This window comes from Phascolarctos cinereus, unplaced genomic scaffold (genome assembly GCF_003287225.1).
Source record: "Phascolarctos cinereus isolate Bilbo 61053 unplaced genomic scaffold, phaCin_HiC Scaffold_5;HRSCAF=322, whole genome shotgun sequence".
Lineage (NCBI taxonomy): Eukaryota > Metazoa > Chordata > Mammalia > Diprotodontia > Phascolarctidae > Phascolarctos > Phascolarctos cinereus.
Window position 1 is genome coordinate 102,412,274 of NW_027555958.1, and position 17,511 is coordinate 102,429,784.

Consider the following 17,511-nt stretch of genomic DNA (forward strand, 5'->3'; position numbering starts at 1 on the left):
ATATTCCCCAGTTGATGGACACCTCCTCAATTTCTCTTAGGTAAAAGACAAAAAGCTCACAAAACCTTCAAAAAACCACTTTCCTCTAAAAAGATTCACAAACACCTAAACAAACAAATCTTTATCCTTTCAAGAAATGATTAAAGAACCAGATGGTAAGTGAAGATGAACACCAAGGGTCTTCCTCACCTTATGAGTCTGAGTACTTTCATGTAAAATCCGGGCATCGATAGCAGCAGCCAGCAAATTATTAGCAGCAGTAATGGCATGAATGTCACCAGTCAAGTGAAGATTGAACTATAAAAAAAATGAAAAAAATATTTTTCTGCTGTTCCAGACCATCAAATCTGTGTTCAAAGCATTTCTGTAATTATAATTTCTTAAAGCAGAATAAGCAAAATGAATCAAAGTTACAAAATTTTAAAAATAAATGTACAAATTATATTGTATGTATCAATGGATACATATATATGTATATATATACTATATATAATTAATATTTATATAACATGAAATATTTATAACATATAAATTTATGTGTTTATATATGTAATATTATACATATAAATTTATAAAAAGAAATAAATGCACCTCCCCCACATGAAAAAGGAGGTAAAAAGGAATTTTTAGGTGTACTTATCCTTCGGTTAAATTCGAATAGCCTCATGCTCCAAATAAGGGAATGATGACACACTAAAACACTGATACAAAACTTAGAAATTTTCTTTTTCTTATTTATTCTAAGTTGCCATACTTTTATTTTTTAAAAAAGGTTCTAAGGCAGTTTTACTGAGTTTGAAGTAAGTGATACCACAGCCTAAGTCACTTTCAGTTCATTGTTTTCTAATTCACTGTTAATTACCAAGGCCATTTTTATTTTTTTTTTAAATTATGCTTTATTTTAATATTCATTTTTAAATTTTTTGAGTTTCTAATTCTTTCCCTTCCTCCACACCCACCAAGAAGGCAAGAAATATACCACAACTTGTTCAGCCTTTCCCTGGTTGATGGACATCCCTCAATATCCAATGCCTTGTCACAACAAAAAGAGCTGCTATAAATATTTTTGTATATATAGGTCCTGTTCCTTTGATCTCTTTGCGATACATATCACCTAGTAGTGATAGTGCTGGATCACAGGGTATGTATGCACTGTTTTATAGCTGTTTGAGATAGTTCCAAATTGTTCTCCAGAATGGTTGGACCAGTTCACAATTCTACCAACAGTGCATTAATGTAGCTATTTTCCTATATCCCCTCCAGCGTTTGTCATTTTCCTTTTCGGTCATGTTAGCCAATCTGATAGGTGTGAGGCAATAACTCAGAACTGTTTTAATTTGCATTTCTCTTATCGATAATAATTTAGAGCATTTTTTCATGACTACTAATAGCTTTATATTTTTATTTTGGGGGACTCGAAATTATTTTTGGATGAGAGAGTAATTTATTTCCCAAAAGGCAGGAAAAAATACGCACTAATAATTTTGACAAAAGAGAGGAGTACAAGCAGAGCTTCTGCTGTTGTTCAGTTGTTTCTGTCCTGTCTGACTCTTCATGATCTCATTTGGGGTTTTCTTGGCAAAGATACTGGACTGGTTGGCCATTTTACAGAGGAAGAAGCTGAGGCAAAAAGGGTTAAGTGACTTGCCCTAGGTCACACAGTTTAATAAGTGTCTAAGGCCAGATCTGAACTCAGGAAGAGAAGAGTCTTCTGGACTCCAGGCCTGGCACTCTATCCACTGCACCACCTAGATGCCCCTGGGGTTATGAGGAAGGGGAAAAATGTTAAGGTACCAATACACAATGTGGTCTTCCTTTATGCTCTTACCTCTTCCATGGGGATGACCTGAGCATATCCACCACCTGCAGCTCCACCTGGGTAACACAACAATAAAATTTTCAGCAAATCCTATAATACCTAGCATATGATTATTATCAAAAACTATTTGCCACACTAATGAATGGAAGTGTACATGATGTTAAAGTAAGTTACAAATTTAACCAATATGGGGGAAGAGAAAGGAGGAAGCAAATAAATATTTATTACTATATGCCAGGCACCGTGCTAAGCACTTTATAAATATTACCTCATTTGTGAGGTAAGTGCTATTATTATCCCCATTTTACAGTTGAGGAAACTGAAGCAAATAGAGATTAAGTGACTTGCCCAGGGTCACATATAGTTTCTGAGGTCTGATTGAATTCGTTTTTTCCTGACTCCAGGTTCAGCATTTCATCCACTGTGTTACCTAGCCGCCTCTAAAGAGGCAAGAGATGAAGTGATCAAGGAATTCAGAAATCTACATTAAAACAAGGAAGGACAAGAAATGTTTATAGCCCATATAAGTGCAGTACTCAAATACGTTAACTATAATAGGCAAAAGAACCACATGAACAAAACATCTACAAGACAAATACCCCTGCAATATATTCTCTTATGAATTTCACAATTACATTTAAACTGCATACTGCCTGGAATTAAATATAGCATAGTATGAAATCTGTCACTTTTCATTATTATCAAGAAAAAAAGGCAACCATTTCTCAAGCAAAGAGAAAATGAGATGTTGCATGTATTTATAGGATAAAATACCTTTAACACCAAAAGTAGGTCCTTGTGAAGGCTGCCTCAGACAAGCAAAGGAATTAACATGCAGGTGTGCGGTCAGGGCTTGAACAAGCCCAACAGTGACTGTGCTTTTGCCTTCTCCCAGGGGCGTAGGGGTGATCCTTATAAAAAACAAACACAAACACTAAATTAACCCAAAGTGACCATACCCAGGTGGGATACAATGCTGGCAAAGGACACATCATTGCAGGTACTCATTTCCTGGACTCTGTTATGACTGCTGAAATTTGGCCTTCTAAGGATCAGTCTAACAAGGCCCTCTTTACTCATCACTTTTACAGTTTTTCAATGCAATCTAGCAACAAGTAACTGTCCCTAAGATGATGTTTATAAATAGGAGTTAAAAGCATTCTCAATTTAATGCATGAAATACTTTTTTCTCTTCCCAGACTTCATTATTCATTGAACCTGCCATAGACAGCCATGTTAAAATATGTATGTATTTATATTTGTGAGGTCTTTACCATTTACCCAACAATAGCAAACAAACCAACTGAAAGCTGCTGATCATTAAAACTTGCCCATACCACTCAGCTCTTCATAGATGAAATCAGGATATGGGTGAGTGTCCTCACACCAAGAGGATAAGTAATAAGCAGTAACACTGAGGAAATCATCAACTTCTCTTACTTCCCCAAGACAGAGAATTTAAAAATCCCTCAAAAGAGCTTAAGCATGCAACTTCCTCACTCACTGTTGACAGTAACTCTTGAATTCAACACATATTTATTGGTGACACAGTGTATGCCTTGGTGCTTCACGTGTAACTTGAAAAATATCTGTTGAGTGGATGAATGACAGGATGCAGAAGCAAAGGATAATAAATGCTAAAACACATGTCATACTAGAGCACTCCGACTGGTATATTCTATTAGTAACTTCTATTACCTATGGACCTCGGGGCCTGAGAAATAGAAAGGGGATAAGGACTCAGATGATTCCTGGGCTCCTGAGATACTGACCGATTAAATGAGATACTGTTATGTAAAGTATTAGTAAAATGTTAACGCACTATATAAATGTTAGTTACTGCTTATTATTACTATTGACAGAAAACATGGCAGAAATGATTCTGAAAGATTATTCACATTATTATATAGGATGACAAATGAAAAGTTCGAGAGACATAACTTCTGAGTAATAATTTTATAATTATGGCTAATGAATAATTAATAAAACGATGGTCATTTGGCCATATTTTGTAACCCAAAGTTACAGTTCATGGCGGCCTACTGATGCTTACACGTCCTTGGAAGAATGGGTGTTCTCAACAGACTACAACAAACTCTGATTGGTTAACAATTAATGAGAATGAGTATTATAATGAGAGGTAGGCCTATTCTAATGAGGAACTGAGGAATCTGACTTTGATTATGTGACTCTTACTCCCAGACCTCCCCCAGCCCTTAATCCAGACAAAGGAACCACTACCCATCCAAGCCTGGGCTTCCCTAGTACAGTGGGGTCTGACAAAATTTAAGAGAATGTTAAATTCAATCTCATTATCATCCGTATTCTTTTTTTTTTTTAAAGGCACTTAGGGTTAAGTGACTTGCCTAGGGTCACACAGCTAGTAAGTGTCACACCCTTATTCTTTAGGGATTAATTTGACCTAGTAGAGAATGAGAAAATAGGAAGGGAAAAAATCTTGGATCTCAATAGTAACTGGTTATTAATATGAGAGAAATAATCATTTCTCTCAATAGTTATTGCATATTTGTATCTATGCACCCCACCTTAAGGTCTGTAAGAGCCACTGGGGCTGGGATGGTGCCCTAATTATCTTAGCTGAATCAGTGAATGAATGAATAAACAACTCAGTGTAGGACAGTGTTCAGTGGACTTAGCAGGCACTTAATAAAATGGTGGCTTATAAATAACTGAAGATATAGTGAAACCAAGGTAATCGCAAAAAAGACTGGCAAGATAAAGTCATCATTAATACAAACTCTGAAGTACACAAAGCCCTGTTTTTTGCTAATGAGTAGATAACAAGGAATGGAAGAACCACTTCTTACAACTAACTCTTGCTAGATACTTGCTAGAAAGAAAGGTGATAGGTAAAGAAGAAAGCACTGCCAGATTGTGTTTAAGAGAAGACCATTTAAGCATCCATTGGAATGATAACATGAAGTCTAAGAATTTTAAACTGAATTCCAAACTTGTATCTGTAATGGGCAGACAGAGGAAAAGATTTTGGGAAACTGGCTGCCTACTGCGCTGCCTCTGGGTAAGCCCCATCATACTGATGAGCTAAAGACTCACAGACCACCATAGCAAACAGGCTTTCACCCCGGAGAACCCACTGGCAACAGTCACTTGGCCAATGAAACTATTTGAGTGCTCCTGAGAATTCTGAAGAATTTCAAAACTAAGGATGTTGACATAATATCCACATGCACATCTGTTTATGTGGCAAATTCTGGAATCATGTCAACACCTGCAACCAAAAGGATAATCGAAATCACAGTTCTTTTGTCTTCCTCACTGCCTGCCCTTCTAGGAATGACCCAAGGAGTTTTGAATTCCTCTTCATTCATAGCCTTCTTGCAAAAAAAATATGTAAAGGAAAAGATGGTGGAGTTTAAAATTCTTCAGAATTCATATTTGTGAGGACTTTTATTTTCTGCAAATGGAATGTGTGCTTTATTTCGGCTATGTGGCATTAAGCGTTACATTTTTCATTCCCAAGGAAATATTAGTATACTTGCCTAAGGAAGCCAAAAAGAGACACGCCTAGTTAGTGACCTCCTCAAAACTTGGACTAAAAAAGACAATTCTTAATTAGAAACATATTACTTCCCAGGTTTTTTGGGGCCATTTTTTGGCCATTGTTATTACAACTCAGCAAAAGTATGAAAGTAGCAAAAACAAAAATGTCTTGTATTAAGCGAAATAATGAATGATGTTAAAAGGAAATATAATTAAGAATATTCATCTGTTCATTCTTTACATGAATATTTAGTATCAAAATCTGGTTTGATTTTTTACAAATTAGGAGTTTATATTTAATCCTTTCACCCTTAGTTTAGTTATAAACTAGGTTATTATAAAACATTACATAAAATATTACATAAAATAATGATAAATATTATTAAATAGTACAAACCAGGTTAATTAACTAAGGAACTCTTGATTATGCTAGCTCAAGGTCTATGCTGTTGTGATGCCTCATTGCGACCTCAGATTCTAAAAAGCTATATATCCTGGTTGGTCCTATCACTCTAGAGAGCCTTTGAGAATGTGACTGGTGATAAGACTGTGTCTGTTGTCCAAGAAGCAGCCTCGCTTTCAGAACTCCCCATCAGATTGGCTACACGCTGATAATATTTTTTCAGCCATAATACTTTTCAAAGTTCATTTATTAAGTTATGAAGTGGCTCTTGTGGGCATGGAGAAAATGCCCATACTGATAAAATTATAAGTCCCTAAAGCACAGAAGAAAGTCTAACTTTAAAGTATCATGGGATCACAGATTTAGAGCTGGAAGACCCTTAATTCAACTCTTTCACTTTATAGATGAGGAAACTGAGGTTTAGAGAATTTAAAGTACTTGCCCAGGTTCACACAGCTACTAAATGGCAAGAAAGGGTTTATTTAAAAGCTATCTAAGGGGTAGCTAAGGGGGTACAGTGGATAGAGCACTGGCCCTGGAGTCAGGGAGGACCTGAGTTCAAATGTGACCTCAGGCCTCAGACACTTACTAGCTTTGTGACCCTGGGCAAGTCACTTAACCCTAATGCCTTGCCAATCAATCAATCAATCAATCAATCAATCAATACTAATTTAGGGCATCAGCTTTCATTTCCTGGTTAGTTCCTAAGATTGCAACAATGTCTTACTTCGAACAACATTAAAACCACAGTTATCATACTCTAATTTGGAATTAACATAATTCCTAGACTCAATTTAACTTTAGAAAGAAAGAAAACAGGGTTCTGCTCAAATTAATGTGTAAGACAGAGGGGAAAGAAGATACTGAACTTACAAAATATTTTAAAGTATTTAAAAACAAGCAGGATGTTAATTACAAAGTATTCTTAACAATTCATTAAAGCAGATCCCCAATAACCTTTTTCTAATACTTTGTTCAAATGGTGCACAGTCACTGTCTATACAAATACACCCTAAAAATTGCTATTATCAGTCTTTTTACTAATCCTGTTGGTATAAGTTAGTTTTTTTTTCCCCAAGAAACACCTAAAACAAAAAATTAGGGTAGTTTTGCTAACCCTTCAAACAAAGTACTGAGAGTCACATTTATCTGATAACTTATTCAGAGAATTCTTGCTACATACTTTTTAAAAGGCCTAATAAAAGTTCAAACTGACTGCCTAAATTAATTACAAATTTTAAATTATTTTATATTATACTCAACTTGACTCAAGCCAGAGGTGATCCTTCCCAGGCAATCCCCTATTAAATCACAGACACTCAGAAAGAAAGGAAATTTTCTTTTAGGATGAAGTGTCTATTATTCATCAACAGGCACTCTTACAAGAACTGGTCTTCAAGGAAGAAAACCAAACACCTGTACTGTCTCCATACAAGCCCCTAGGATTCAGTGTCCTTCATATTTGCATTTCTTTTATAACACTCAGAAGTTCAATTTAAGTATAAAAAGTTCAAGGATCTCTGGGAGTAGGTCTATTATCCAAACACAGCTGTTGTATTCTGCAGACAATCGAAAGCCAAGTGACCTGACAGAAATAAAGCCCCACAGAAACAGCTGCAAAGAAAGCTCTCAGGGCAGTTTCAGAATAAACAACAAAACAAATGACTAAAAAATGAAAAGTTTGGTCAAATCAATTATTTGGCAGCAATTTAAGAGGGAAAAAAGAATGAGGGTTTAATTATCTAACTGGGGGAAAAAACCCCACTGACTGGTGTTAAAACAAAATAAAGCAAAAACTTAAGCAGCTAGGTGGCAAAGTGGACGAAGCACCGGGCATGGAATTAGGAAGACCTGAGTTCAAATTCTGCTTCGCTTCACACACTTACTCGCTGTGTGACCTTGACCTTAATTTCTCTGCCTCAGTTTCCCCATAGGTAAAACAGGAATAATATCAATCTCCAGCGTTGTTGTGAGAAAAAAAAAGTGAGATAATATTTGTAGTGTTTTGTAAACCTTAAAGCTCCATACAAATCCTGGCTATTAGAAAGAAGCCTAAACAAAGTTTTTCTGTCAATGAAACACATATAATTCCAAGAAGCCTATGAATTTAAATTGATTTTTAAAAAACCCAAATCATCATGAGTTAACATGTCATTACATGCAATAGACATCATGTATGGTATAAACACACACACATCCACTACGTACAATGGTTAAGTATACTCACATACACATATATATGTATGTGTGGATATATATTCATGCATACTATATACATCACACACAGTGCAAGTATGTGTAAATCTATACACACTTATTCATACCTATACACTACGTACACACACACACACACACAAACACATACACACCATCCAATCCAGATGTCTTCCAGAAGCTGTCACCCAGAGATCAGCCCACAGGGTTCTGATGGGCCAATAAAGGTTCCCAATCTGCTTGCGCTATGGAGTGGGTAACTGGCAGGAATGCAGAGTCAGGTTTGTGTATGTGTGTGTTTTGGGGGGACACACTGGTTTAGGATGTAGATTTTAAAACATTACAGACAGAAGAGGGCCCACAGAGGATCCTGGTACTGAGTGGAGACCATGGTGAGCAAACCAGACTTTGTGGGCACATGGCAGAGACTCTCCCTCCAGGGCTGGCTAAGTTGCCTGGGTGAAGGCCAGAAACATTCCCAGCAGTCCCAGAGGCCTTCACAGAGAAAGTGCCAGGTTTTCCCCTCCCCAATTGACATCTGGGGTAGGAGTAGGGCCCACTGGAGGGGCTGTCCAGACAGATCAATAGTCACTAAGCATTTATTACTCCTATTATGTGCCAGGCATTGTGCTAAGTGGAGACACACCGCAGATACAAAAAAAAAAAAAGCAGATAGCCCCAGATCAAAAAAAAAAAAAAAGGCAGACAGCTCCTGTTCTCATTTGCCATCTATTCATATTATACACACCCTGCCTGCTGTGTGGTTGGTCTGTACCTTCTGAGCGAAGACCTTCAGACCAACTGGGATGCAGGACAGGGACAGACTAGGAGATGGGGCGAGTGGGAGGGCTTTGGCTAGATTCTTCCTCTCATGCCTTAGCTGGGGAAAGGGGAGGGGCATTTATCCACAAAGAAACTCTCTCTTCTCCCCCTCCATTTAAATTTTAAAAACATATTTTTATGTTTATACTTAATATATGAATATATTATTTAACAAATATAAATATATGTATCTTCCCCCCTCTCTCTCTCTCTCTCTCTCTCTCTCTCTCTCACACACACACACGATGAGAGAAAAGAAGGGGGAGATACATGGGTCAGTGGATCAAGAGGTCACTCCAAAGCCAAGACAGGACCCTGGCTAAGTGAACCTACACACAACATGTACCTTCTCAGATAACTAAAATTGTGAGTTACAGAGGAGTTGACCTACAGTTTTCTTCTCTAGGTGTTCCCAATATCAGTAAATCATGGATACAGTCCCTTTTGCTAGCCTAAAGTACATAGGTACGTACTTACATATGAATCTATCTGGCCTTGACAGAGAGAGAAAGAGACAGACAGACAGACACACATACACTCTCTCTCATATACTGTGGCTACAATGTGGGCCTAGCTCTCAAACCAAATTCCTTCTTGTTAAAGTAACTGGGAAAATATGTAAAACTCAAGAGCCCTTAAGATTCTGTTGGCATATTTCCCTGAACAATTCCCAGTGCTTTTCATTTTGTCAGGCAAAGCAAATAAAGAGATGTGTAGGTGTAAATACCATGAGATGTGGAGCTGATGAAATACAGATGATCCCGACTGAATGAGAAAGTCTAAAGTTTAATCTGTTTGGCATTTAGGTTATTTGTACTATGGTTTCTTAGAGAAATAACTCATTGTTGTAAAATTCAATAATAACATTTTTTAAAATGCAAAAGTGAATTTAAGACCATTGGAGAGTATTTAAGTAGTTGTACCTCGAATTTTTAATATATTGAATAAAATAAGAATTACTTTATGGCAGGGGAGAGAGAGATGAAACAAATTGATAGTAAACTATGATGATTCCTAACAACTAATTTTTCCACTAATGATCTGTCAGAAATCAAACAATCACATTGCTACACTCAGGGCAGTTAGGTGGTGCAGTAGATAGAGCATTGGGCCTGGAATCAGGAAGACTTCTTTTCTCGAGTTCAAATCTGGCCTCAGACACTTATCTAGCTGTGTGATCCTGGGCAAGCTACTTAACCCTATTTGCCTTGGTTTCCTCATCTGTAAAATGAACTGGAGAAGAAAATGGCAAACCACTCTTGTATCTTTGCCAAGAAAACCCCAAATGGGGTCACAAAGGATCAAACATGACTGAAAAATGACTGAACACCAAAAATTACTATAAGTGTCTTTGATGCCCTTTTAAATGTCTGGCTCTGAAGAATTACAAATTGTAATGCAGTTTATTTAGTCTCCCCCAAAAGAGCCATTTTGGTTTCTCTGGGCAACTCTTTCCCTTTTTGTGATAAGGCTATGTAATAATTTAGTTAAAAAGAAAAAAAGCAAAATCCAAAAACTTTTAATTCTGTTGCAGAAGAATAGTATATCTTCAAAACTATCTGTTGCAATGACCTTCACTATTAATTTGCATATTTTGAAGGTTTTTTTTGGGGAAGGCAGCTAAGGCCTCAATAACAAAAAAAGTAGAGAAGTTGCTCTCTTGAGGTTAAACACATTCATTCAGGTTTAAGTTTCACTTACACATACACACACATACAACTGTAGCTCTTTTGTTATATAACAGAAAGCTGGCAACAGTACAAGCCAGGTACTGTGGTTTAATTACTGGCTACATCATTCTTTAACTTGGGGAAACACGAGTGACTATGATGTGTGTGAGCCACGCTGCTGCTATGACAACCTTGTGAGGCAGGTGCTACTGGGTACCCACTGTCTTTCTTAGGATAACCTCAAATCTAATGACTGAATGCCCCTATCACCTATTATGTGACAGCTTCCTGGGCTAGCCTGTGATTCCTTAAGGGAGATATCACAGAGGCCCAGTCAGACACTAGGCTGCTTTTACATCTATAGCTTTCAAATTCACTCAACAAACATTTACTAAGCACCTTCTCTGAGAAAGGCACTATACTACTTCTCTGAGAAAGGCACTATACTAGGTTCTGGGGATAAAAATAGCACATATATCATAGAAATAGCAGAGACCTTGCTGTCAAGGCAATAATATGAAAGAGCAAAGACAACTGAACAAGTAACCTAATATAAAGAAGAGTGAGGTAAGTACAAGAAAGAGTGAGATAAGTACATGGGAGTGGTCTGGGCAAAGTACTATGAAAAGTTTAATGAAGAAATGACTTCATCTGGGGAGAGAGGATGAGGGAAGGCCTCATACAGGTAATACCTGAGTGATATTTTGAAGGAAGGGCAAGAGTCCAACAGAAGAAGATGATGTGAGAGAAAGAGGCAGAATCTCTTCTAGGCAAGGGGAGGGAGGTAAAATTATAGTCCATGTTAGAGGTGGAAAGAGTAGAGGACGGTACACAAAGGAGATTAGTATGTGTTATGCCTGAAAAGGTGGCTAAAAAATATCACCTTGCGACTAATCTGATGGGGAGTTCTGAAAGCCAGGCTGCTTCTTAGACAACAGACGTATAATCTATCATCAGTCACATTCACAAAGGCTTTCTAGATTGGGAAGACCAACCAGGACATATGTGCTTTGGGCATAGCTTTTTAGAACCCAAGGTCATAATGAGACATCATAACAGGATAGATCTTAAGCTAGCATAATCAGAGTAGACAGGCTGTGTATCTTACATACAGTATAACTTTATGTTAGTTATAGTTTAAATATATACACGTGTGTGTATGCCCACATATACACATTCTGTCTTATTGTTCAAATGTTTCATACATATGCTGATGACAGGACTCAAGATAATGACACGTGAAGATTGACTGGTGGAACGAGGGAATTTTTAGCCTAGAAAATGCCTAATATTTATATCTCATTTTAGCTTTCCATATTATTTCATTTAATCTTTACAACAACCTTGTGAGGTAGCTGCAATTATTATCCATCCTTTATAGATGAAACTGAGGCTACGACAGGCTAAGTAATTTGCTCAGTTAATTTGCACTTAAGACTTGTTAACTGATCTGCAAATCAATGTTTAATAATAGTTATCCATTCCACATCTTCACTTTCCCAACTTTGGTTTCAGTATACCATGGTCCAGGTAAAATTTTGGGGGGGTTTTGCAGAAGCTGCAGACAACATGAAAGAACCAGCAGATGACACAGAAAAATACTGAACCCAAATTTTACAATAAGGTACTGTAAACATCCCATAAAAGAAAATGAAAAAAATTCAGACTTCTTCATTGGTACAAAGGGACGGCCAAAAAAATTTACCTAGATTTTAAAGATCACAGGTGCACTACATCCCTAAACTCACTGCAATGCGGAAAGGATAACTATATTAGTAACTCAAATGTATATAGTTACAGTAACCATGTACTTCACATATAAACAACCAAACACAATAGGATGCCAACACTTCTGGGACAGCCTATATATGAGGTGGACAATGTGAACTATGCTATTCTCCCTTGACAGAAGAGGACCTCAGGTTCAAAGATAACACAGTCAGTGTATAAAAGATTATGGTGGTTACTGTCCTTCATTCTCAAAGAGGACCAAAACGATGTCACTATATTGGAATCAAGGTACAATGTGTCCTACTGTGGCTGATCAGACCAATACGAGAGTGGAATGCTCTACCACAGGTCGGGCACAAATAATTCATGGGAACATTTGGGGAGGATTCTCTAAATTTGCACATCTCTTGTTTCTTTTGAGTTACTTCAATTCTGCTTTGCTCACAGAGCACCTTCCCTGAGGAGGGCACGCCATGTTGGTCAGTCCTGTGCCAGTGTCTCCCATGTCACATAATCAATTCCAAAGTTCTTAAGAGGAATCTTGAGAGTGTCCTTGTATTGTTGTTTTCTGACCATCATGTGAGTGCTTGCCTTGTGTGAATTCTCTATAAAATAGTCTTTTAGGAAAGTGTATATTTGGCATTCGAACAACATGGCTAGCCCATTGGAGTTTCACTCTCTGCAGTAGAATTTGAATGCTTAGTTTGAGAAAGGTAATAAGAGGTAGCCAGGATTTACACCAGCTTCATCGGATTGTAAGTCTAATGCTCTTTCTAGTAGTCTCTCAGTTAGCATGTCCCATTGACTGGGACACGGAAATAGCTTCATTTTATAAAATGGAGTATCATGAGGGTACTGGTTAAAACAAAATTCTCTTTATGCAAAGTATGAATGACATATTGGCTCTTCTTTTAGACCATTTAAAATAACTAGACAGTATAAAATACCTGAGAGTATACTCGCTAAAACAGACATGGAAACTATACAAATATAAAACACTTTAGGGTAATATTTATTGTTCGTGTAAAGTAAAAATAAATAATCTTTATTTTTTAATTATTTTAATAATTATTAACAATTATACAATATTATATAATTACAATTATAATTAATAATATAAATAATTATTTTAATAATATTTATTTTTTAAAATTAAAAAAAATTTTGGTAAAGCCAAAACAATAAAAAAAAGGACAATTTTACCTAATTTATTTATGTAATGCCATACCAATTAAATTACTAAAAAAGTACCTCAATGAGTTACAAAAAAATAGTAACAAAGTTCATGTGGAAGAATAAAATGTCAGGAACTTCAAAGAAACTGGGGGAAAAAAGACGGAAAGAAAACCAGTTCAGTAGTATCAGACCTTAAACTATATTATGAGGTGGGAGTATTGCTGAAGTGCGAAATAAATAATTTTGATTATTTTAAATTAAAATTTTCTTGTACAAATAAAACCTATGCAGCCAAGAACAGAAGGCACGCAGAAAACTGGGAAAAGACTTTCACAGACAATCTCTCGGACAGAATGTGATTGGGTTGGAATACAGCTGTGGTGTAGGAAACAGTGAGCTGGTTGACTTAGAAAAACATAGAAAGATTTGGACTTATGAAAGAAAATACTATCCACATTAAGAGAAATAGATGACAACTGGAAATAAGCATAGTATGGTCTTACCTATATGTGTATGAGTGTATATATGTATATATTTATAGACACCTGTATCTACCTATATCTGTGCTTAATTGTAGCTTTCTTGGGGGGAGGAGGCAGTGGAGGGAGAGAAAAAAGAAAGTAAAAAGTGCACAGCAGAGAACAAAAGAAAACCTACAAGGAAGCAAAGAAAAGCCAGAGAGCTTTGAAAACAATATGTAGTATTTACTATAAAGATTTTCTTGAAATGAAAATTTATTGTTTTATATTGAATACTCTCTTATGTTCTGCTGTATACATGGCAATGTTTTTTCCTTTTTTTTCCTTATTTTGTATTTAAGTTCAAAATAAACTTAAAACTTAAAAAATCATAATTCAACAACAAATATTATTGCTTATTATCTACAAACCACTTCATACTAATGAAATACGGTCTGTATCTGAATAACCCATTCTCATAGCAAATGAAATAACCAAAGCATTACCTCATTTGAAAATGAAAAGATAAACAGGAGAGTAGATTTGAGTTACAGAGAGGGCAAAGAGAAGTGTTAAAGTGGGATACTGTTTCGAGGACAAGATGATGTTAAAAAGAAGGGTTAAACACGGCCTTACCCAGCAACTAAGATGTATTTTCCATCTGCTTGATCTTTTAGCCTCTCTAGCAGGGACAAGCGTACTTTGGCTTTGCTTTGGCCATAGATTTCAATTTCATCTGCAAGCAATCCTATCTCCTTGGCAAGGACATCAACAGCTTTTGGAGTCTGTCCTCTGGAAATCTCAATATCACTGAAAGAAAAAAACAAATAAAGGACAAGGGACTTCTCAGCCTAGGTGGTCGACAACAGAGCACAAAAACACGAATTAGGCCATCGATCAAATTAACATAACCTGTCTGTTTAGGGCTTTTCCCCTGAGTAAAAATGATTAAAGCTAAAGAAAGTATTGGGGTTTTGTTTTGTTTTTTTAAAGAAAAGCAACTCATTGGTCTTTTCAGAATTAATCTAGGCAATGGAGGATAAAGATAATACTCATGTTAACACCCTTCCCCTCAAAAACTCCCCCAACATGTCCAATGTATTATTTATATCACTGTATGCCCTGAAGGATGACTAAATCTGTGTTATAGTTGGGTCCTTTTATGTTCTTTAATCTTCCACATATCAAAGACCACATAATGTTTTTATGGTGGTCTGGGCACATAAGTCTCTTCGATGTTTAAGAATATGAAACTGGAATTTCATTTTACTTGTGGACCATTTGCTTTCTTCTTCCTACATGTATTGTCTCCTCTCAGTAGAATGTAAGGTTTCTGAGAGCAAGAATTGTCTTACTTTTCCATTTGGATCCCCAGTGCTTAGGATGGTGCTTTGTAGAGCATATCTGCTTAATATATCTCTCCCTGCCACCCCAGTCCTTCATTCTAAATCCAAAAACCATGCTTCAAAAATAATTTAACTGCATAACTCAGACAGAAAGAGGAAGCAGGACAGAGGGGATAGAGGGCAAGTCTCAAAGTCACCAAAGTTTCAAGTCTGGTCTCTGACATGTACTTGCTATGTGACTTCAGACATTTTAATGTCACAGTGCTCTCAGGAAACTTTAAGATTGTAAGGACCACAAATTTAGAAGAGACCTTTAATAGCCCTTCTTTTTACAGATGAGGAAACTGAGGCTGAGAAAGGTTAAGTGATATTCCAGAGATCACTCATGTAGTAAGGGACAAAAAGGTGGGGCCTATATCCTCTGATTCCAGACCTAGTGCTCTTTCCACTGCACTGCACTGGGTTTTGGAAGGCAGCATAATTTGCTGAGCGTTTACCAGAGAGGGTTGGTAGAGGGAGTTTTTACACTTGGTGTTCCCATACACCAATGAAATCACAGTTCACAGACAAAAATAATGAGCAGTTAACTCTGAAACAAAACCACCTAGGGATCAACTTCATATTTAGTAAATCTGAGTTTGGATTGTGTCCAGAGAATCCTGGGAAAATCACAGAGCCAATCAAATCTGCATCCATATTCTACCAATGCTGCACTATACATCTCCTATGACTTCCCAGGGTGCCACAGAGCCTCCTCCAGACAGGGAGTGAGTCCTTTTTCTCTCCTTCTGCCATTCCTAGAGCCAAAGGCAAATTCACCATGTAGCCCTAACACCAAATTCTACCCTCCACCGCGGCTTCCCTGCGCTGTATGATTAGTTCAGTAAAGGATATGAAGCAAACCACATCCTACAGGTGGGTGTGCTGCACAGTAGGCATGTGGAGGAAGTGAGATCAGTGTTGGGGATAAAGGACAAACTCATCCACTGAAGCAGAAAAGACAGAAGGCTACCCAAGGAGCAAAAAGTCCAGAATGAGCTCCACAGACCCACAATGCGTGGAAGATCAGAGCAACACACGTCTCTTGTGTGTTGGACCCAATCAGGTTCCTAGGGCGCTTTTATCTTGCTACTTCTTCCTTTTCTCCCCTCTCTGTTCTAACTGCTTTTAATCGTCTCTAGTAACTAAGTCAGTAAGGTAGAATTTCAGAATTCTTTAAGGATTGTCTTCTGACTAAAAGACACATGCTAACTTCATTTTAATTTTTTTGTGACCTGAAAACTGCCTCAATGTCTTGGTTTCAGCGGCAGGGGAAGCCAAATTTTGCAAATCAAACTAATGCATCTTTAAAAGAAAAAAATCCTACTTCCCAAAGGTGAAGACAGAGATTTAGGGGGTACATATTGGTTGACTAGAGATAGTGAATCTACCTTAACTGTACTACATCACCCAGTGAAGGACTCTATTTTTGTATAAACCTGATAACTACAACAGGTAAAATGGCTTTCCACTACAAACATAACACATTTTAAAACAGAGAGTTTACAATCCTAAAGTAATGAGTTTAGATTACAGAATCTTTTTTAACTACTGAGAAAGATTAACTTGGCTACTTTACTTATTAAGAAAAGACAAATGTTGCAAGGTAAACGGGCAATAAATGGTTAACTCCCAAATCACATCTCTTATAAGCCATTTCACTAAGGAAACACAGACAAGTGTGCCCCTGATATCAGAATAATACAGACACTGGGGCAGCTAGGAGGCCCAGTGGATAGAGCTCCAGCCTTGGAGTCAGGAAGACCTGAATCCAAATCCAACCTCATCGACACTTGACATTTACCAGCTGTGTGACCCTGGGCAAGTCACTTAACCCCACTGCCTAGCCAAAAAGAAAAAATAATAATACAGACATGCTTTTACCTGGGGACTGGTGAGAGTGGCTGAAGCTTCAAACTACGAAGCTTCCACCTCCTGTACTGCTGCTCCCGAAGCCACCTCCTCCCACTGTTAACCACATTCTTGAAGAAAGAAACAGAAAAAGAAGTTCTCTATTTTCAAAATTAGAAGTTATACTTAAATACAAAGAATGTGAAAAGAGACAATCACAGAGGCAAAAATATCACATTAATATAGTGTTTTCCTCTCAGCCACCCTCTGAGGTGGATTGAAGGAGTCTAAACACTAAAAGGTAAAATTCTGTACAACATATTTAGGCTTTGTGGGATTTGGAGGGGGGTGAGGGAATGAGTAGAGTAAGAGGTTTTAAAAAGCAAAACTGGAGAATTTGTACATTATTAGGAAAAACTGAAACAGGAAAAGGCAAAAGACAATGAGCAAGCTACCATCA

General features: G+C 37.1%; 1 protein-coding gene across 3 annotated transcripts in view; it reads right to left on the reverse strand.

The window, feature by feature from the left end:
• Nucleotides 1-17,511, reverse strand: part of MTHFD1L (methylenetetrahydrofolate dehydrogenase (NADP+ dependent) 1 like) — a 220,970-nt gene that overhangs the window by 144,518 nt on the left and 58,941 nt on the right. For 2 of the 3 annotated variants that reach the window (XM_020986602.2, XM_020986603.2), the window contains exons 10-14: nucleotides 17,085-17,182; nucleotides 14,452-14,625; nucleotides 2,594-2,730; nucleotides 1,829-1,875; nucleotides 190-297 (exon numbers count right to left, since the gene is read on the reverse strand). In XM_020986602.2, the coding sequence (XP_020842261.1) occupies nucleotides 190-297; nucleotides 1,829-1,875; nucleotides 2,594-2,730; nucleotides 14,452-14,625; nucleotides 17,085-17,182 (564 nt within the window). Of the gene's footprint in view, nucleotides 1-189; nucleotides 298-1,828; nucleotides 1,876-2,593; nucleotides 2,731-14,451; nucleotides 14,626-17,084; nucleotides 17,183-17,511 lie in introns of those variants that run through there. The other variant, XM_078155074.1, reaches the window with a different exon arrangement.